Below are 21,648 nucleotides of genomic sequence, written 5' to 3'. Positions count from 1 at the left end.
ACAATATACAACTAGGAGATTTCTTTATAAAGTCACTTTAAAAATTTTATTGTCTAACCAGAAAATAACAGCTAATATTTATATAGCACTGGAAAGATGCAGAACACTTTATATGTACTGTCTCATTTTATCCTCATAACAAATTCTCCCTTGCAATGTAAGCACTATTATTACCCCATTGCCTCAGTTCCTTCTCTGTAAAATGAGCTGGGAGAAGGAAATAGCAAACCATTCCTGCATCTCTGCCAAGACAACCCCAAATGGGGTCATGAAGAGTCAGACATGACTGAAAAACAGCTGATTTAAAAAATTAAATTAAAAAATTTTTAAATAAAAAGAAAAAAAAAAATCAAAGGTTGAAAGTGAATAAGGGACTTGCCTAGAGTCACACAGCCAGCATGAGGCTAAACAGTACTTGAACTTAGATCTTTCTCCCTCCAGGCCCAGATCTCTGTGTACTATGCCACACGACTTCAAACAAAACACTAACTTTGCTGAGAATAAAATAGAGGACTCCCCATCTTCAGTGATGTAAGATCATGTTGATATTGAAGAAAACATAAATCTATTAAGATATTAAGTTTATTTTTAAAAAGATTTTTACAATTTGAACAGCGAATTATGGAAAAGTATTGCCATATAGTTGGAAAATAATTTTTACTAGAAAAACATGTGAGAGTAAGGGAGCAGAGAGAGATGGAGAGAACTCAATTTAAAGTCAAGAGATCTGGATTCTAGGCTTGGCTCTGCCCCAACTAGCAATGTGACTATAATCTTTCTGGATCAGTTTTCTCATTTGTAAAAAGAGAAGGTTGGGTTAGATGATCTTTAAGGGCCTTTTCAATTTTACAAACATCTACCATTCTACTATTTGAATGTCACATGTCCCTGAACTGGTAGGTTTCAATAATGGAACCAAAAAATTAAATAATTTAAAACTGAAGATCAAAAAAAACCTCCCAGGCTAGGCTTGTTTTTCCTGTGTGGAGAGATTTAGCTGGTTTACTCCCATAATAAAAAAGAATTAAAAAAAAAAAAACACACAACAACAACATAGAACCACCTCATCTTTGTTCAAATTAAGAGCAACTGACACTCACATGCTGGGTTCTGAAAGTTTCAAAAACACAGAAACACATATATCCAATCAGGGGTGTTGTTCATTCTTTCCTTTGATGTAATCTTGATTTCCTTAGTTTCCCCCCCCCCCCTCCTTTTCCAGATTGCTAATCTTTCAATTCTCTTCCTTAGATATCAGACTACATTTGTCCTACCTTCAGGGCAAGAAAGGGTCCTTTAAGGTAACCCTTGGGATCCTTATCATTTTTTAACGACATTTCTCCAAGATTGAGTTATTGTTCAGCTCCAGAATTTGAGGAAGAAAGAGAGAGAGAGAGAGAGAGAGAGAGAGAGAGAGAGAGAGAGAGAGAGAGAGAGAGAGAGAGAGAGAGAGAGAGAGAGAGAGAGAGAGAGAGAGAGACAGACAGAGAGAAAGAGAGAGAGAGAGAGAGAGAGAGAGAGAGAGAGAGAGAGAGAGAGAGAGAGAGAGAGAGAGAGAGAGAGAGAGAAGAGAGAGAGAGAGAGAGAGAGAGAGAGAGAGAGAGAGAGAGAGAGAGAGAGAGAGAGAGAGAGAGAGAGAGAGAGAGAGAGCAGGTAAGGAGAGAGACACAGAGAGAGAGAAGTAGGGAGGAAGAGAGATAGAGACACAGACACAGTCAGAGAAAGACAAAGACACAGAGACACAGAGACAGAAATAGAAAGACCGAGACAGAGAGAAAAGAGAGAGTGTGTGAATGTGAGTGGTGTGGATGAAAGGGAAAATAAGAATAGCAGTGAGAGGGAACTGGAAGATGAGGAGAAAGAAATTAGAGGAGGGATGAGGTGAGGGGAAGGTCCAGCTAATTCAATCTAATTAACCTTTATAGATAATTGATTATTTGCATGGTAACGCCATAAGGATTCTAGAGAATAAACACGGAGATGAGTAATTCTAACTCTGTCCTTAAAAAGGTCACAATTCTATTAGAAACTGGATCGGTTGGTTCCTGTCTCACTCAGAAGACCTCAGGGCTTAACCCAGTTAGTAAACCGAAGCTTGGGGTACAGGGAACTTCCTCAAATCTCTGCATTAAGGTGGGGCATAGGGGTGTGCCCACAGGGGACCAAGTCATTTTCATTCACCCAGTTTCTTCAAGGGTAAAATGAAAAAATTTCTAAGGCCCTTTCCAGGCTAAATCCCTTTATGGTCTTTGGGTCATCCCTTTCACTAATTGAATCTCCACAAATACTCTTCCCTCCCAAGGTCAAGGGCAAAGAGCTGATTGGGATCCCTTTCTTTCCCAGGGAGATTTAGAATCAAAGAGTTACATCATTTAGCAACCTCATACTATGTGCAAGGCACTGTTCAGAATTTTGGGAATAAAAAAATAAAAGCAAAAAAAAAAAAAAAAAGCCATTCATATTAATTCAACAGGCACATAAAGAAGAATAATCCAAAGTAGGGAGTCAAGAAATTAGCACAAGCAGATAAAGTGGTATAGGATAATGTGAGGTGATTAACTGGGGAAAATTAAGGAGGAGATGGCACAGAGAAAAAAGAGTTGAGAAGTTAATGTATAGGAGACAGACTGTGCTGAGAGGAGTTTTCCAGAACAACTCCATCTTTTTGAAACCTCCCCCATTCTTCTGACCCTCAGGTGAGCCCTCTTGCTTCAAATTATTTCCAAATCCCCGCCCCAGGTCCCCTATTACTATGTCTGCCCCCTCCCCTACCTTGCGATAGTTATCTAATGATATGTGGAATAGGAATTCCAGATGCAATGGAAAGATTTTGAGCCAGGGACCAGGGATTTTAATCTCAATTCTACCATAATTACCTGTGTAACCTGGGACAGTCCAGTTAACTCCCCTGAGCTTGTTTCTTTATCTATTAAAAAAAAAAAATCCAGCTCTTAATTAGTGATCTAATATTACGCTGCCTGCTCTTAATAATAACAAAGCAGCTCACATGTATGTAGCACCTACTATGTGTCCGGCACTATCCTCAGTGCTTTATAAATGTGATTTTTTTTTTTGACGCAGATGCTATTACTTCTAATCCCATTCCACAACTGAGGAAACTGAGGAAGGCAGAGGCTTAAGGAATGATATTAATAATAATAGCTTATAATGCGGCAGGCCTTGCGCTAAGTGCTAACAATCATTATCTCATATTATCCTCCCGCTGCCCTGAGAGGAAAGTGCTATTATTAACCCCACGGAAGATAAGCTGCTTTGAAAACTGAAGTAGAACTTAGAGAAAAGTCTTTTAGGGGTTCTTCACCTGGGACCCACGAATTAAAAAAAAAAAACCCAAAAACTATTTCAGTATATAATGGCAATTCGATATAAGGATTTCACTTCCATTAGTTTCCTATGTGATGCTATGTGTTTTATTTTATGTATTTAAAAATTCTGGGAAGGGGATTCTCGGACATAAAAACGTTTAGGAAGCTCTGCTTTATCCGGTCCCCTTCATTTTACAAGGGAGGAAACTGAGGTCCTAAAAGTGAAAGCGTTTAAAGGGATCTTAAATTAGGCCGGGCTGAAAGGCCTAGAGGCCGCTCCTTTCCCAGGTGAGGAAGCAGAGAGACAAGCCCGAGGCCCGCCCGCCCCCTGTGTCACAGAGCTGATGAGTCCCTGAGGGCGAATTTGAATGCAGCCCCTCCCTTCCCTTGTCCGGCTCTCCGGTCTCTGCGTCCAAATCCATCCCTGGTCCCTTGTTTGAATGAAGCCATCAGGTGCAGCATCAGGGCCGGAGCGGAACCTTGCTCCCCAGGCAGTGAGCACCCTTAGACTGTTAGACAGAATTCCTGGTTTCGAATCCGAACTTCTGAGAATCAGTGCACGCCTCTGGCCTCAGTTTCCCCATCTGTGTGGAAGCGACAGTCCCCCTCCACGCTGCAGACTACGACCCATATCTACTGTCTCTCGCTGGACCACGGTTGTTTGCCGGGAGCCTCTCCCACAGGAGCACCTGGCCGGACTTGTCCAGTCCGTACCCCTCGAGTTTAGCCCTCGGCCAGGCCCCACGTGCTGAGTTCTCAATCTAGGCTGCGAGCCTTGACTTAGCTGGCAGGTGGGCAAGCGGCTGGAGGCGGGGCCTGGAGAGCGGCGGGGGGCGGGGGCGGGGCTTGGGGCGCGGCGGGGGGCTCGGGGGGCGGGGCTCCCGGCGCACCTGCAGGAGCCCGGGTCAGCAGCGGCTGCGCCGACGTCCCCTTCTCTCTCCACCCCCCCCCCCCGCCCCGCCCGCGGCCTGTCTGTTTACGTGGAGACGAAGATGGCGGCTGCGCCGGGAACGGTGCTCCTGTGAGCCGGCTACGGGAGCCAGCGCGGGCCGGTGGCGGAGCGCGGCCGGGACCTCTGCTCACTCGGGCCCTTTCCTTTCCTCTCTCCCTCCCTCCCTTGCTCCCCAGCGCGAGCCATGGAGGACGAGGAGCGGCAGAAGAAGCTGGAGGCCGGCAGAGCCAAGGTAAGCCCGGCCCGGCCCGGCCCGGCCTGGGGAGGGCGGGGAAGGGAAAGCCCGGAGCGAGGCCGGGGCCCGGCCGGGGCCGGCCCCTACCGAGGGGTTGAGGCGGCTAGGAGGCGCTGCGGGGGTCCCTGCCCCGCCCCTCCGGGGCTGCCTCCGCTGTGCCTGCGGGGGGCTGCCGACCCCGCCCAGGAGTCCTCGGGCAGCGGACCCCAGCCGGGGAGCTCTCCCCAACCCTGGCTTTTGTCTCCTCCGCGGCAGGCAGCCTTTGCGGACTTCTCTCCGTTTCCCACCTTGGGGAAGGGGTGTCTTTTGTCTCCTCCCTCTCCCCCCTCCAGGTTGCCTTTTGTCTTTTCCCTCTTTCTCTCCTACACACCCCCGACACTCACACGCGCACGCACGCGTGCAGCGGATACTCAGGGTTTGACAGGTGGAGTCTGTCCCTGCTCCCCAGGAGCAGGAAGAGCCCCCTCCCCGGCTTTGAGAGGGGCCCGTTGGCGCTGCTGGGCCAGCGGGATGGGCTTGTGACAGCTGTCCCGGGACGGCCCCGCACAGCTATGTCCTGAATGTGCCACAAGTGCCAGCTGGGAAACGCTGCGAGGAAGGGGCGTGTTCGGGGAGAGGGGCGCAGCCTTCCCGCTCCGGGCTTGGAAGTTCTTTGTGAGGGCAAGGGTCTTGGTGTTTTGTGGAGCTACAGATCTGAGGGGAATGGAGGCTTCTGTGAGAAGTGTTCCACACTTCGGCATGAACTTGGCCCAACAGTCATACATCTGGGGCAAAAGCCATGGACACGTTAGGAATTTTATTTATTCTCTTAAGATCATTTCAAATTGCTTTTCAAAATGGTTGGATCAGATCACAGTTTCACCTTACAAGATTGATTACTTCTATCTTTTATGTTTGTGATACTTTAGCTCTATATTGTAACTACTGTCTTTTTTTTTTTTTTTTTTTAGTTACAGTCCCAAGAGATTTCATATCTTTTTTTTATTAATTTTATAATTATAACTTTTTTTGACAGTACATATGCATGGGTAATTTTTCACAACATTATCCCTTGCACTCCCTTCTCTTCTGAATTTTCCCCTCCTTCCCTCCACCCCCTCCCCTAGATGGCAGGTAGTCCCATACATGTTAAATATGTTATAGTATATCCTAGGTACAACATATGTGTGCAGAACCGAATTTCTTGTTGCACAAGAAGAATTGGATTCAGAAGGTAAAAATAACCTGGGAAGAAAATGTACCTACTGTCTTAAGAATCTCTGACTCAGTATTTTAAGTTTGCAAAGCACTTTTAATTTTCACCTTCCTACATGGTGGGTGCTACTGTTGCAATTTTACAGATAAGGAACCCCCACTCAGAAGTTGTGACTTGTTAATGTTCCTACAGTTAGTATTTGAGACAAAATTTCCAGTGAGTTATTACATATCAGATTTACAGTAAACATTATTTAGAGAGGTGGCTTGTAGTATAGAGTATGTCACCTGGAATCAAAAGAGACTGAGTTAGATATGAATCCTGCCTCTTATCAGTTAGTAGCATGAAAACATTGGTTTGACTTTTATCTGGAATTTTGTCTACCTTCAATCCAGGTGTCCAGGGACAATTACTTAAACTCATCTGCAAAATAGAGATGATAATGCCTTCCTTATGAGGTTGCAATCAAATTATTCTATGTAATGCTTTTAAAAGTACTACATAAATATCAGCTAATGTGAACAAGATGCAAATTATAATAATGAATCTCTTTTTTAAAAATTTCTATGTGAATTTATTGCTCTAAAATGCCCTTGGGTTTTTTGGATCATATTCAAACTGTCTTTTAAAAGACAATCTTTAGTACTTCAGGATTTAAAGGATTTAAACTCTCACATTAAAGATAATTATTACTACTTCGGTACTTGAAAGGTTCATGATATGGATATATCTACCATTGATTCAAATTAAAACTTCTCTTCATCTTAGTCTGTTGTGGCCTACCAAAATATTCGGCACTTGGTAGTCCCATCTGCTGAGGCTGCTGTGTGTTTTCAAACTTAGCTAGGCTGGTCCTCAGATAAGGAACCTCGTCCATACTGTTTAGTCTTTTTCTGGGTCCTGCCAAATCTGCTGGCATAGTTTTCAAGATTCCAGTGTCACTACCATTATTGTGAACTGCGAATAAGATTCCTCCCAAATCTTGCCACCTCCAAGTGATTTCAACTGAGGAGTCAAATTTGATCTGTAGACAAATTTGTGTTAACTGTTAAGGTTTTAATGAGCACAGTTTTAATTGAATCTTCACATTAGTACATCAGGGCTTACTTTTCTTAGAGACAAGTCTTGAGTGACTGAATTTATTGAGCTAGATCGCTGTTACAGCTTTTTGTAAGTGATGGGAGAGAAGGGAGCTTTGAAGCCTCTTGATTGCTGCTTGAAACTATGCTTCCTGAGGACTTAACTTATTTTCTGAGGCTTATATACAAGTAAAGAGAGCAAAGAGACTACATTACATCTTCACAAAAGCCAATAAAAGATGAAGTGGCCTAGTGAAAGATTTGATTGAGAGCCAGGGACACAGTCAAGGACACTATAATATCTGTGTGACCTTGGAGATATTTTTTAATCATCTTTTATTTGAAGTTCCCTTATCTGTAAAATTAGGGAGGGTGTTGAATTCTTTGACTTCTAGGGCCATTTATAGTTCTAAAGCTTTGATCACATGATCTGACTTTATGAAAAGGCTAGTTTGACTTTTATCTGGAATTTTGTCTACCTTCAATCCAGATGTCATATTTTAACTGAAAATAAAATCATTCCAAAAGAACATAGCTTATTGTTTGGGTAATGATACAATGTTTTATTTTTCTCACAAGGCTCAAAGGTTTACAGCAGCATAAAGATCATTTAGTCCACACCTTAAGCCCCCAAAGTAAAGAAACAGAGATGAGAGAGGTTAAGGCCCAGGATCACCCTGGAGCAGGGAGGAAACTTGAACCCATGATTCTCACAAAACTGAAGTTCTAAATCTTTAGGCTTTTAAAAAAAAAAATTTCATCTTTGAAAATTCTTCTTGAGAAAGAGGGACAGAACCCTGATTCTTTCGACCTGATCCTATTTAAAGAAGCAACAGGTATGATGTTGCAAAAATGATACGGCTTTCCATGGGGTATTTATAGTCGCAGATCTCTTAGGTATCTTGCTAACTATCTGGCTATTTGTGGGAAAACTTAGTCACTTTAAGTTTTAGGTTTCTTTTCTATAAAATGCAAATAACAATATTTCTGCTATCCTCCTACCATCATCATTCCCGGTTGTCAGGACAGAAAACTCAGTATAAATCATAAATTCCTATTAATAGGATTTCATCTTTAACTTTTAAATATTGACTCAATGTGAAATTGAGTTCTTTTTTTTAAAAAAATTGTAAACTACATTTGAGAAAGATTTTTGAAAAGTAATTTTCTGATATTAATGGAACTTAGGTTGAAAAGAGCAAAAAATGTATCTTACTTCCTAAAATCAGTTATTATAATTGGGCTTTGTGACTAAAGCCCTAGTAATAAAACAGTTGTCATTACCCTCCAGAGACATGCAATTAGAATCACATTTTATTCCTTAAAATGTGTTTATCTAATTTTTATTGATATCTTTTGATTTTATATTCATTTCTAAATATATATTTTTCTTTAGTATGTTAAATGATCATTTGAAATAATTCTTTTAAAAGAGATAAAAAAGGCAGTTCCGAAAAACCATCAGTTCCTCTTAATTCTAGTGCATTCCCTCTGTTGATTATTTCCCATTTTGCTTCTAAATAGCTTGTTTGTAAATACTTGTTTGCATGTTATTTCCCCCATTAGATTGTGACTCCCTGAGGGACTGTCTTTTGGCTTTCTTTGTATCTCCGGTGCTTGGCACAGTGCTTGGAACATAGTAGCCATTTAATAAATGTTTATTGACTGACATACAGTATATGCCATATTCCATACTAAGAGTTCTCTACCTCTGCAATGAAAGAATAGTATATTTTCTCAATTATTATCTTTTCCTTCCCCTCCATTATCTTGTCTTAATATTGTACACTTATATGTAAGTGCCTTATGTCCCTGTACTGTCCTGAAGAATGTAAGTTCCTTAAGGTCAGGAATGATTTCATTTTCTTTGAATATCTCTTGCATAGTGCTCTAGTGAGTATTTAATAATGGTTTATTGATTGATTCTCCAAAGACATGTTTGGTCCTTATAATTACATAATATTCAGTTTCTTGTTTTTTTTGTTTTTTCCCATTTATGTTATCATTTATTACTTTTGGGTTCAGCTTTCTTAGAAGTTTGTTCATATTAATCTTCAAGTTCTCTGAATTCTTTGTAGTCATCATTTATTAAAATAATATCCATTACTTTAATGCGTTTAGACATTCTTGAAATATTGGGTATCTACTTTGAGTGTAGTTCTTTGGCAGCAAAAAAGAAGGCATCTGATAATGTTAGAGGGTATTTGACCTCCCTGGGAAATATGCCAAGCAGTAGGATCCTTAGATCAAAGAGTATGGACATTTTAGTCACTTAATTTTGTTGTAGAATGCTTTCTAACATAGTTGGATTAGTTCAGGTTACAGCAATAATGTCTGATGTTAACAATTTTTCTCTGTCATCTTTCCTAATTTGCTGGTTGTGAGGTAAAACTGTTGAGTTGCTTTGATTTGCATTTCTCTTATTATTAGTGATATGAAATAATTTTTCATATGGTGGTTGTAGTTCCTTTAAGAACTACTCATATCTTTTGACTACTTATTTATAGAGGAATAGCTCTTGATTTTATATATGTTTTAATTCTATATACAAGATGTTCCAAAAGTCTTAGTGCAGTTTTAAACTATTAAAGCTTGGATATCTGTTTCCTTATCAGAGATTTTTGATGCATAGTTTTTTTTTTCTTAGTCATTGGTTTTCTTTCTCATTGGATGATTTCATTCATATAAAAGCTTCTTGATTTCAGGTAATCAAAATTATCCATTTTATCTTTTGTGATTTCCTCATTAATTTTTGTTGTTTTTAAGCATTTTCCCATGTCATATTTATGAAAAGTAACTTGGCTCTTATCTTCTACTTTTTAGTTGTGTGACATTGCATGTTCAGATCAAGTATACATTTTGAGCTTATTATAATATATGATGTCCATTCTTGCTTAATAAATGTCTTCTACTGATCTGCTTACCTTAAAAAAGTTGGTACCAAATGGTTTTAGTGACTTTTGCTTTATAATAGAATTTGAGATCCCGAAGTAGTATTTCCATTTTCATTTCTCTCTCTCTCTCTTTTTTAAATTATTAACTTTCTCCCTCACTGCCCACTGTTCAATGTCAACATTGGGCATGCTTTTGGGGTGCTTTTAATAGGAAACCAAGTAGTTAGATTTTATTAAGATTGTTAGGTATTGAATTAAAATCAGCCTCTGAATCAACCTGAAAGCCATTCCTATGAAACAAAACATGAATTTTAGTGTGTGGATTTGTGACCACTCATTTTTACAGCACAAAGCCTTCTTCGCATGCTTTGTTCCAAATGGCCAAGATTACTAGGAGGATTCTTTCTAGAGAGGAACCCTGTAAGTGTAATGAATGTTTAGCATTAAAGAATTTACATGGCAAAGTTTTTTTGTATGTAAAAAGCATGAAATCCTTTCATACACATCTATATCTTATTAACATCAAATAACTCATACAAGGGAAAAGCTATATTTGGGGATTACATCTCCATTGACTTCTAGAAATGTAAAACATTATTATATTATATATGCTTAAGACCTGTGATATCATTGCTAAGTAGAAACTCTTTTCACTTGTGCAGATCAACCCATCTATAATAAATAGTCATAGAGAGTTGACTGTGGTACAGAGTTTAAGTGATTTGCCCATAATCACTCAGCTAGTATGTCAGATGCTTGCTTACTTCCTGTATGTACTATACACTACATGGACTTTTCTGTTATTAATTGAATTAATTCTTTTCTAGAACTGTGCTAGCAATATTTTTGATGATATGATACATATTGGTGAGAAAGGTAAAACAAACTGCCCTTGTAGAACTAAATGGTTAATTCCATTGCCCTTCAAAACTGTTGCATATTTTTCCAAGGAAAAATATTTTCAAGTTTATATATAAAGAAAGTATAGTATTTGTGAGCATAATAAAGTAAATGTCACATATGTTAAGATCAGTAGTAAACTGTTGCTGATGCAAATTCATCTCTGTACTTCATAAAGTTCTGTTAATTCTCCAGTGGAATCCCCCACAGCAGTACACTAATATACAGTTTTGTTTTGTTTTTTAATAGCTGACAGTACTTTTTTTAAAGGAAAAAAAAAAGTACAGTAATATTAAAACTAAACCAACTTTTTTTTGGTAGTCTTATGCTTTTTCACTTGAATAGTAAAACTGTTAGTCTTTTTTCACTATATTCAGCAATAAACAATATATTTTGCCTGTAAATGTTGTGTCACATTAGTACTGCATAGAAAGCAGTGGAAGAAGTTATTGTTAATTAAGCCATAGTCCCACAAATTCTCAATTATTGAACCTATTAGTAAAGAAAAATTTGTAACTGTCCAAAATTACTGTACCTTGGAAATTAAAGCTACATAATTCTAAGGTATAGAAACTAGCCTTTTTTAAAAAAAACTTCTACTTTTCGGCATTGTTTTCTGCTTCTTTACAAGTAATGAGTCTTACTTGGTTCTTGAATTAGAATCAATTCAATATCATCACAAGATAAAAATGTGTACAATTTAAAACTGTTCTTCATGGCTTTGGGGCTTTGTTGGAAATTTATGTAAATCTTAAAAGATGAAACTAAGTGTGGGAACAAAATCAAAGGAAAGGCTGAAAGATGGAATGTTTAAAACTTGTCATAAGAGGAGTCTCTTCAAGAAGGAACTAGAAAGTCCTGAAGGCAAGTAAAATTGAGAAGTGATCCATAAAGAGACATAGCATGGTATCACTGAATAGTACCAGTCTGGATTTGGAGTCAGAGGACCTGGCCTCATATGAGCAGTTGAGCTACATCTGTTCAGGTGATCATGAGCAAAGAATTTAATCTTTTCTGAGACTTAATTTATTTCTCTGCACAGTGAGGGGATTAAAGCAGATGACCTTCCAGCTATAGATTTGTCATCCCATATTCCAATAAGGATAGTGTTAATAAGGAAGTTTCCTGTATATATTAACAATCCAAGTGAAAGTGAAAGTTGAATGATAGTGCATTCAAAATAGGAAGTGAAAAGAGAATTTGGTAATATATTCATATAATTTGAAGATGAAAGAATCACAGGTAAAAAAAAAAAAATACATTATTCCATGAAGCAAAACCCTACTTTAAAAAAAAAAAAGTTAAAGAGCTAGAACTTGATTCTATAAAATGTTTTATATGTTAAAACATTCCTTTTTTTGTTAGCCTTTATCTGCATTTCAATAGAAATACATTTAATTATATTAAAAATATTTTTTTGTTTTTGTTTTGGTAAGGCAAATTAGGATTAAGTGATTTGCCTAGGATCATACAACTAGGAAGTGTTAAGTGTCTGAGGTCAAATTTGAACTCAGGGGCTCCTGACTTTAGGGCCAAAGTTCTATTCACTTCACCATCTAGCTGCCCCCATCTATTTACATTTTATCTCAAAATGGGCAATCTGTGAAAAACTCAAAATTATTCTTGTCATAAAACATCAACTGGAAGAAATTTCCTTGTTCATTTGCTTGACTTACATAAGACAGTTCTACTGAAATTCAATTTAAATTTTTATGAAATTAAAATACCTTATGAGAAGTTAATTTTATTTAAACTTTATTTAGTTTCTGTTAACAGTGAAGTTTTCATTTTAGTGTAGTGGAATAAACACTGGACTTAAGGTAGGATAAAAGACCTGGATTTGAGTTTTGGATTTGCTACTTATTAACTGCATAACTATGAGCAAATAAGTTATCTAAGTCTCAGCTTTCTTATTTAGAATATGGAGATAATTGTGCTACATATTTCACAGTCACTGTGAGGAAAGTGCTTCATAAACTGTGGAATGTTATAGCAATAAACCATCACTGTTAACTAACTTTGTAGAATTGTGTAGGTCCTTTCATTTTTCTGGGTATCAGGTTCTAAATTTATAAAATGAATTAAGGATTGGATTGAAGTTCTCTTCCAGCTCTGAAAGTCTGTAACTATGAAATGCTACATTAATTGTCAAATACAGAGAAACCCTAAAATGGGTTTTAGGATTTGAATTATACTGGAGAACTTTATTTGGTTTTATGATCATGACTTCCACAGTCCCTTCAGTAGGACCAGTGACTTCTGGTCCTACCCATACTAAAAAAAAAAATACCCCTGTGACACATCTGATAAGTGAATTTCTTTAGCCTTAGCAAGTGTATTAGAGCATATGAGAATTATATGAGAATTTTTAAGTATTAAAGGAAAAATAACTTATAATTATAGATAATATTAACATTCCTTGATCATTGTACGTTTCCCCCCTTTGGTTACTACCACAAATTCCAGCATCTTTTAAAGAAATCAAATCAATAAACATTCCTTAAGCACCCCCTATTTGCCAGGCATTGTGCTAAGTTCTATAAATAGAAAGAAAGACAAAACAGCCCTTATTCTTAAGGCATTCACCTTCTAATGAGAAACTACATGCAATTAATTACCCATGTATAAGTAAAATATATTCAGAATAATAATCTCAGAGGGAAGGCACAGCATTAAGGGGGACCAGGAAGCAGTTGTTGCAGAAGGAAACCAGGGGAAACAAGGAGGTGGCATTGAGGGAGGACCTTCTAGTATCATGGTCAGCCAGTTGAAATGAACAAAATCCAGATTACTTTGTCTGAGAAATGTCAAGAAAGCTAGTGTCCTTAGATAATAGAGTATATTGAGGGGAATAAAGTGTAAAAAGATTGGAAGGTAGGAAGGGATCATGTTATGAAGGGTTTTAAAACTGTAACAGGATTTGATATTGATCTTGGAAATAGTTAGAAGACCCTGAAAGTTTTGGTCAGACCTTCACTCAAGAAAAATTCCTTTGATAGTTGAGTGGAGGATAGATGAGAGAGCAAGCAAAAGACTTAACACTTAACCAGGCATATCAGCAGAAAGAAGAGAGTTTATAGAGAGATGCTGTGAAGGTAGAATTGTCAGGACTTGCCAACAGATTGGACATGATAAGGTGAAAGAGTGAGAAGTCAAGGATAGATTATGAGCCAGAGTAATATAGAATGATGGAATCCTCAATCCTAATAGAAATATTAGGAAAAAGAGAGCGTTTAGCAAGAAAGATGGACTTCAATTTGGAAATGTTGAGTTTAAGATGTCTACCAGATAAAGTTTGAGATACCAAATTCTCAGTTGAACCTGTAAAACTAGAGATTAGGAGAGATTATGTTAAATAAATAAATTTGAGTATCAAATGGATGGAGGTGATAATTGATTTCATGGAAGCTGATTATATTAGCAAGGGAAATAGCATAGAAGGAGAAAAGAGGACTTAAAACAGAGCCTTGGGGAACACCTATGGTTGGCAGGCACTACTGGATGAGGATCCAGCAAAGGAGACTGAGAAGGAGTTGTGAGACAGGTAGGAGGCCCAAGAAAGAGGAGTGTTCTGAAAATCTGGAGAGAAGAGAATATGAAGGAAAGGAGGGTAATCAGCAGTGCCACAGGCAGCAGAGAGGTCAAGGAGAATGATTGAGGAAAGAACATTAGATTGGGCAGATGTGAGATTACAGACTACTTTTGAGAAAGCAGGCTTCAGTTGAATGATATGGACAGAAGCAAGAAGTCAGGGAGTTAAAAATCAATAGATATATTAGTTAATGTGGCTTTTGGTAACTTATAAGATTCTTGACAAAACGATTTCTGTGTTACAGGTTTTGCTAAGGTATTTTAATATCACAAACAATAACAGGTGATGAATGGGATAACGGATTCTGCATGAGTAGTGTTATTTGATAAGTGACATCCCACCTTGCCCAGAACTTTAATCTGCATTGTGAACTCATTAATGTGTTAAATAGATCAGCACTATTACTGATTTATATAAAGGCAAAGAAGGTTCAGTTGGTTAGTTAATTTCACTATATCAAGCTTCTAAATGGTTATTTCTTTTTATCATTTAGTCTGACTTGCTTAGTACAATATGTTAATGAATCACAGTTTGTAGAATTTGAGCCTACTCCACCTTGTTGTCACTTTAAATATTGTAGTTAACTGCTTTACACAAATGTTGCTACCAAGTATCTGTCCAACATATATTAATTATTTAATACAAATGAGCACTGTTAGAAAACAACTTGTGAACAAATACAAATAACAATGCATCTGTGCTCAATTTTGAACGGTATACTACTTTTTATCGTTTTAGTTTTAGCTAAAATTTCCTCCTTTTCCAAATAGTCTTCTCTGATTCACCCTCAATGCTTGTATCTTCTCTCTGAGATTACTTCCAATTTACCCAGTGTATATCTTAAATGTACATAACTTTGCATTAAATTGTAACTCCTTAATGACAGGGACCATTTTTGTCCTCTTGGTATCCCAGAGCTTAGTAGAGTGCCTGGAACATAAGAAACTTAATAAATTCTTGTTGGTTGTTGATTTATGGTATGCCTCTCCAACTTTGGCGTTTAGCAATAGCTTTATCTAGATTTATTGTGATAGCTTTAAGTGCAATGGGAAAATCCTTTGTTTATCCATGAATTTTGTAGATGTTCTTGTAATAAATAGCATCTTGCACAAATAGATCTTGGTGTTTGCTAAATTAAATTTCTGCATTTGAGTTATCTAAGAACAGATTTGGCAACAAATGTGTAAATGAATCTCTAATTGTTGACTTCATAACCTTAAGTGAACATTCACTCTCCATTTGAAACAGTAGATAGAGATTTTTATAATATAGTTTTAAAAGACTGGAAGTAAAGTAATTTAAAATGTATGAGCCTTTATTAAGGTAAAACATCTGGAATTAATTGAATGACATTTGAAAAGGAATAGGTCAGGAGGAATATCTGTTAATATTTATGGGTTTGGTAGGAAAATGCAGTGTGACTTTTAATAAATATAATAACCTATGTTCAGATAAAGAAACTTTTGCTATCCATAGTTAATATGTTCTGCCCAAATTTTTGGTTAATTTATAAATTCGTTAAAACAAATCTATGTTTTGTTAAGTATTTCAAAACTGCAGAATACCATGAAGGGGGAGATAAGGGTGTGCAGTGCTGTTTGGAGATTATTGAAGTTTGGTCAGATTAGACCTCTGTCACCAAATGAGAGAGGAGGCACATACAAACTGTTTAAAATGACTCATGAGTTTCTAAGTAATTTTAAAAAATTCTGCTGATACCTGTGTTCATCTTTCTCTGGCTTATTCAAAATATGTCTGGAGTTATCTTTGATTTGATGCAGTTGTTTTTTGTTTATTTCCAGAACATTAAATAAAATGAGCATTTACATATACAGAAAACAGAAAAAGAAAATTATAAATTAAAAAAGCAAATCTCTTTGGTGTACTGTTGCCCCACTCTCCCAAATTTTTAAAAAAAAAAAAAAAAGGAGAAAAATAAAAATTTTATAACATCTGTCAAACAAAACATATCCCTATATTAGTTCTGTCTTAATAAGGTTTTCTCATTTTGTACCCTGAATTCAAGGCTTCTGTCAGTAAGTGGTACTTTTTCATCAGTCCTTTGTAATCATTTCATTGAACACAGCTCATAAGTCTTAGTTGGATTTTTTTTTTTCTTTTGAAAGGTTACTGTGAAAATTATTCTTGGTGTTTTACTCACTTTATTCCAGTCTTCCCAGGTTTCTCTGAAGGCATACCTTTCATCATTTCTTGTGTAGTTATATTCCAGTGAATTCATATACCACAACTTGTTTAGGCATTTCCTATTTGAGAGTCATTAATCAGCAAATATTTGTGACATATCTATAGTGTGCTAAGAACTAAGGATACCGAGAAAGGCAAGACAGCCTCTGCTTTCTAGAAGCTCATAGTTTCATGGGGAAGACATAGGCAAACATCTATATACAGGATAAACTCAAAATAATCAACAAAAGAGGAACACGAGATTAAGGGAAATCAGGAAAAACTTCCTGTAGAAAGTAAGATTTTACCTAAGACTAAGAAAAGCCAGAAGCCAGGAAGCAGTGATGAGAGAGTACTTCAGATATGAGGGACAACTAGCCAGTGAAAATTCTGTTTTTATTTTTTTATTCTAACAGAAATCTCTATTTAAATATTCTTATGGCTAAGAATATGGATTCCCTTCTCTTTGATTTTGTATGACTTAGTCTTAGTAGTAGTGTTACTGAATCAAAGGGAGAAAACACAGCACAGAGTTTAGTAACTTTTGGAACATTGTCTCAAATTGCTTTCTAGAAAGGCTGGTATAATTCACAGCTATTTCAACAGAGTATTAGTGTTCCTGTTTTCCTTAAACCACTTCAACAATTGTAACTTTTCCATTTTTACTATCTGCCTATCTACTCATTGTGAAATAAAATTTCATGCCTGTTTTAATTTGCCTTTTTTTTATTTTTTTTTTTTTTTTAATGTTAGTGATTTGGGACCTTTTTTCATCAGGGCTTTGATTGCTTGGATTTCTTCCTTTGAGAATAACCTGTAAATATCATTTGATCATTTATCTATTGAGGAATGGCTCTTGTTCTTATATTTTTTGATCAATTATTTATTTATCTGGGATATCAAACCTCTATCAGAGAAAAATCAATTATGTTATCTCATTTGACTTTCAAAATAATCCTATAAATTAGGTACTAATATTATCTGTACTTTACAGATGAAATTAGAGATTGTATCAAAAGCTAGCATCTGAAGCAGTATTTGAACTCAGCTCTTCCTAAATTCAAAACCCAGTATTTTTTCCAGTATGCCATGCAGCTGCCTTAACTGTTCAAACCTCTAATTTATCTACATTGTTTAACTACAGAAAGTTTTAAGTTGTACTTATATAATCACAATTATCCGATTTTATTTTTTGTGATCCTCTGTCATTTGTTTGCTCATGAATTCTTTACCTATAGTTGGGAAAACTATTTCTTTCCTAAAACTTCTAATTTGTCAATGACATTTTTATATTCAAGTTGATTTGGAACTTGTCTTGGTATGTGATATGAAGTATTAGTCTAAATCTGATGTCTGTTAGATTGCTTTTGAATTATCCCAGAAGTTTCTGTCAAATAGTGACTTACTACTTTAGTTGTAGGATACTAAATTCTTTTTTCTTTTTCTTTTTTTGAGGCAGTTGGATTTAAATGACTCTTGCTCAGAGTCAGACAGCTAATAAGTGTCTCAGACTGGATTTGAATTGAGGTCCTCCCTACTCCAGGGTTGGTGCTCTATGCCTACTTAATTATTGTCATTCTCTTGTTATGTATCCACTCTGTTCCAATGTTGGCAGTCTTGTTTCTTAACTCTTACCAAATAGTTTTGATGATTATTGCTTTGTAATATAGTTTGAGATGTGAGATCCCTTGGTACATCTGAAAAAAGGTTACAGCTCACTTTTGCCTTCCTGTGTATAAATTAGTCCTATCTTTTAGTGCTCAGATCACATGGTGGGATTAGTTTCATACATTGATGCTCCTCTTAAAATCTAATGCATCTGAGACTTTATGTGTGGCTGGCAAAGTGAATTCTTTGTCTTGAGTGTGCCCATCTACAGTCCTAGTAGTTTGTAGTATGGATTGGATTATTTATTGTTCCTGGAGATCCCAAATCAGTTTTCTTTAAAGGGTTGTATCGTATGTGTGAACTCGAAAAAGGTAAAAGGAAAAGGATCCATGTTTACAAAAATTATTTACAACAATTCTTTTTGTGATGGCAGAGGAATGCCCATCAGTTGAGGAATGACTGAACAAGTTGTGATATATGATTGTGATGGAATACTATTAAATAATGAGCAACATGGTTTCAGAGAAACCTGGGAAGACTTACATGAGCTGTTGCAAAGAGAAGTAAGCTGAACCAGGAGAGCATTGTACTCTGTACAGTGTTAGTTTTTAGTTTTGTGCAAAGATCAACAGTGATAGATTTATCTCTTCACAATAGTACAATGATCATTGACAATTCCAATGGACTCATGATGAAAAAAGCTATCCATCTCCATAGAGAGAAAATTGATAAACTGAGTGTATATTAAAGCCTTTTTTATCTTAGTTGCTTTTTTTCCCTTTCACAATATGATTAATGTGTAAATCAGTTTTTCTTGATTTCATATAATAGTTATTTGGATTTCTTGTCTTCTCAGTGGCTAGGGGAGAAAGAGGGTAAAAGGGATGGGACTTGGAACTGAAAATAAAAAGGTCTTAAAATAAAATAAAATTTTACATCATTTAAATCATTACATCATTTAAAATTCTCTTTTCTGAACCCTGTTCTGCCACAACATATGCTTAAACTTCTGCCATTGAAATTCTAGTCATACAATTCAATTTTCATTTTACCCTTTTTAGCTTTGTTTTAAAATTTAAGTTTCTTCTCATATTTTTATAATTTCTAACCATTCCTCACATTTAACTATAACCTTTTAGTTTTCCTTAATTCCCACTTTTTAAAAACCTTTCTTTAAACATAGAACATCCACCTACCTGTTAAAATTATCTGAAGTCTCATTGTTATAAAGTTCTTTAGATTCCACCTTCACCTTTGAGGAAATTAGGGAATGAGGGGTTACTAAGAAGCATCTGAAAAGTACTTTGAAATTTATATGTGATTTTCTCAGCAATCCTGTGAAGTAGGTAGTATAAATATTATCTCCATTTATTACAAGTGAAGAAACTGATACTTGGAACAGTTAAGTGTTGTGTTATAAGAATAGCAGGCAATAGAGCTGGCACTCAAACCCTGTCTTTATACAACATTGGCTTCTATCCTGTCATCTCCTAGGACATTAGTCTTAAAAGCAAACATCCAAATATAAGGCCACCTATCCACCAAAAGCTTCCGTGGGATGCCTGGGCGGAGAACCACCTTGAATGAACTTCAAGACTAAGAAGCCTGCACAGTAGCTTCTGCATGTACTGGCTGCCACTTACCCTGTCACTGTGCATGGATCAGGCATACATTTGTCATCAAGCATTTCCCTCTCCCCTGTGCACACAGGCACCTTTTTTTTTTTTTTGAGGACAAGGGATAGTAGAAATTCAGTAATTTTTGAAATTGTTTAATTCTCTTCCAACTGCCCTGTGTCTTAGAGAATAAAAAGGTTACTGAAGGCAACCTCACCATACAGAATCTTTAACGGTCTAAGGTCTAAGTAATTAATACACTTTTAACAAGTGTATCCTATAAAATGCTGCTTTCTTCTCCCTCTTCACTAACCATGGTACAAAGGGGCTGAAAGAACTGTTCCTAAGTAATGATAATGAATGTGAGTATTTGTACATGTGTGACTATAAGTGAAAAAACTATTTCAGTTACTTTTCATTGTGAGAATTTTTTTTAACCAGCATCAAATATAATATAGAAAGTACAATGCTAGAGTCTGAGCCTAGCAGGCCTCAAAGAGCCCACAACTCATTTAGCATTGATGTTTCCTCCTCCTCTGTTTCTTCAGCTGCTACAACAACCACAGTCCTTACTGTCACCTTTGCTTCTTTCTGTCTCTTCGGAGACCACATCTTCTGTCATCCATCTGAATTGAGGCGACTTTTTCTGCCTCCTTTGTTTCTTCTTTAGTATCTGCTGGATCACCACCAGAGCCTTTGTTAAACCCTTTGTTACTTTCACTGCTCTATCTGGTGACACTACAAGCCATTTCATTTTGAGAAGAGTATGAAGGCATCAAGAAACAGTGGAAGAAAAGCATGTTTACAAAAATCCTGGTGAGAGACTCAACTAAAGAAGGTAAATCAGAAATTTAAAGATAGTCCAGTAAGAGAACACTTAAATAGAATAAAATGGAAAAGTTCTGTAAAAAAGTTTGATAAAATATTTTTCTTCATCAATGATGGTGACATATTTGTACTCTTGATATCACATTTTCTTTATTTTTTACATAGAGGCAGTCTGTCTGAAAGAGGGAAAGTTAACTGGTTAAGGAAAATGTTTGGATCTTAATAAGTTGAATTGGATAAGATTGAGTTGAATAGCATTTTCTGTAACCCCCGGGTGACAGAGAAGTGCATGTCAGTGATCCTACAGCAGCACATTACAAATGAGTAATTATGCAAGAAAAGCACTATTAAAAATATCACTCATAGAGCAACAGCCTTGGAATTAGGAGGATCTGAATTCAAATTCAGCCTCAGATACTTAACACTAGCTGTGTGACCCTGGACAAGTCAGTTAACCGTAATTGCCTTGCCTCCCCAAAAAGAATGTCACTCAGCAGTGAACAAAACATCCACTAAGCACCTACTCTGTGCCAGGCACTGTGCCATCCTCTAATGAAATAAAGCTAAAAGAAGTGTCTCAGCATTCCCACAGGGGAGATTTGACTAGGAAAAAGACAAGTCCGCCAGTGCCCTCCTTTGTCAGTTATCTCCCCCTCACCCGTAGAGCTGGAGGAAGGCTCTCCGAAGTGTATTGGGTGCTGCCTGAGGCATGTTCAAGATGGCAGTCATCTAGCACTTATTAACTGCTTCCTCTATGTTTTGCATAGTCATCTGTGGGTGGAAAGGCTTGTACTATTGGGATATTAGACAAAGAGATTCTCTGGCTTTAAAAGTGAGGGATAAGGACTCCACAACTTAATTGTAGTCTTGTGCTAAAACTCACCTTTTGCCGTCTCCTTAATTCAGTTTAATTCATCTTGGTTCAACATGCATTTATTAATCAATGAATATTTAGTAAACTCTTACTGTGTACCAGGCACTTAAAAAGACAGAAACAGAACAGTCTATGCATTTAAAAATGTACTTACATTTGACTAGAGGGAAAAACTGTATACAGAGTCATTAATGCAACCTATAGAATATATAAATGCAAGGTAATTTTTGGAAGGAAGGATAAAAGCTGACAACTGGGAGAATTAGGAAAGGCTTCTTTCAGGCAGTGGCACTTGAGCCTCCCTAGAACTAGAGTTCCTAAGAAAGAGAATTGAGTAAGAGAGTTTTCTAGGCACAGGCAAAGCC

At 36.9% G+C, this 21,648-nt stretch overlaps 1 protein-coding gene across 5 annotated transcripts in view; it reads left to right on the top strand.

Annotated features, from left to right (window-relative positions):
• Positions 1 to 4,292: 4,292 nt before the first annotated feature.
• Positions 4,293 to 21,648, top strand: part of AKAP9 (A-kinase anchoring protein 9) — a 169,911-nt gene continuing 152,555 nt past the window's right edge. For 4 of the 5 annotated variants that reach the window (XM_074272247.1, XM_074272248.1, XM_074272246.1 and 1 more), the window contains exon 1: positions 4,294 to 4,510. In XM_074272247.1, the coding sequence (XP_074128348.1) occupies positions 4,463 to 4,510 (48 nt within the window). In that variant the 5' untranslated portion in view covers positions 4,294 to 4,462. Of the gene's footprint in view, positions 4,511 to 21,648 lie in introns of all 5 variants that reach the window. The other variant, XR_012482927.1, reaches the window with a different exon arrangement.

This window comes from Sminthopsis crassicaudata, chromosome 5 (assembly GCF_048593235.1).
Source record: "Sminthopsis crassicaudata isolate SCR6 chromosome 5, ASM4859323v1, whole genome shotgun sequence".
NCBI classification, from domain to species: Eukaryota; Metazoa; Chordata; class Mammalia; order Dasyuromorphia; family Dasyuridae; genus Sminthopsis; species Sminthopsis crassicaudata.
This window is presented reverse-complemented; position numbering and strand designations above follow the sequence as displayed.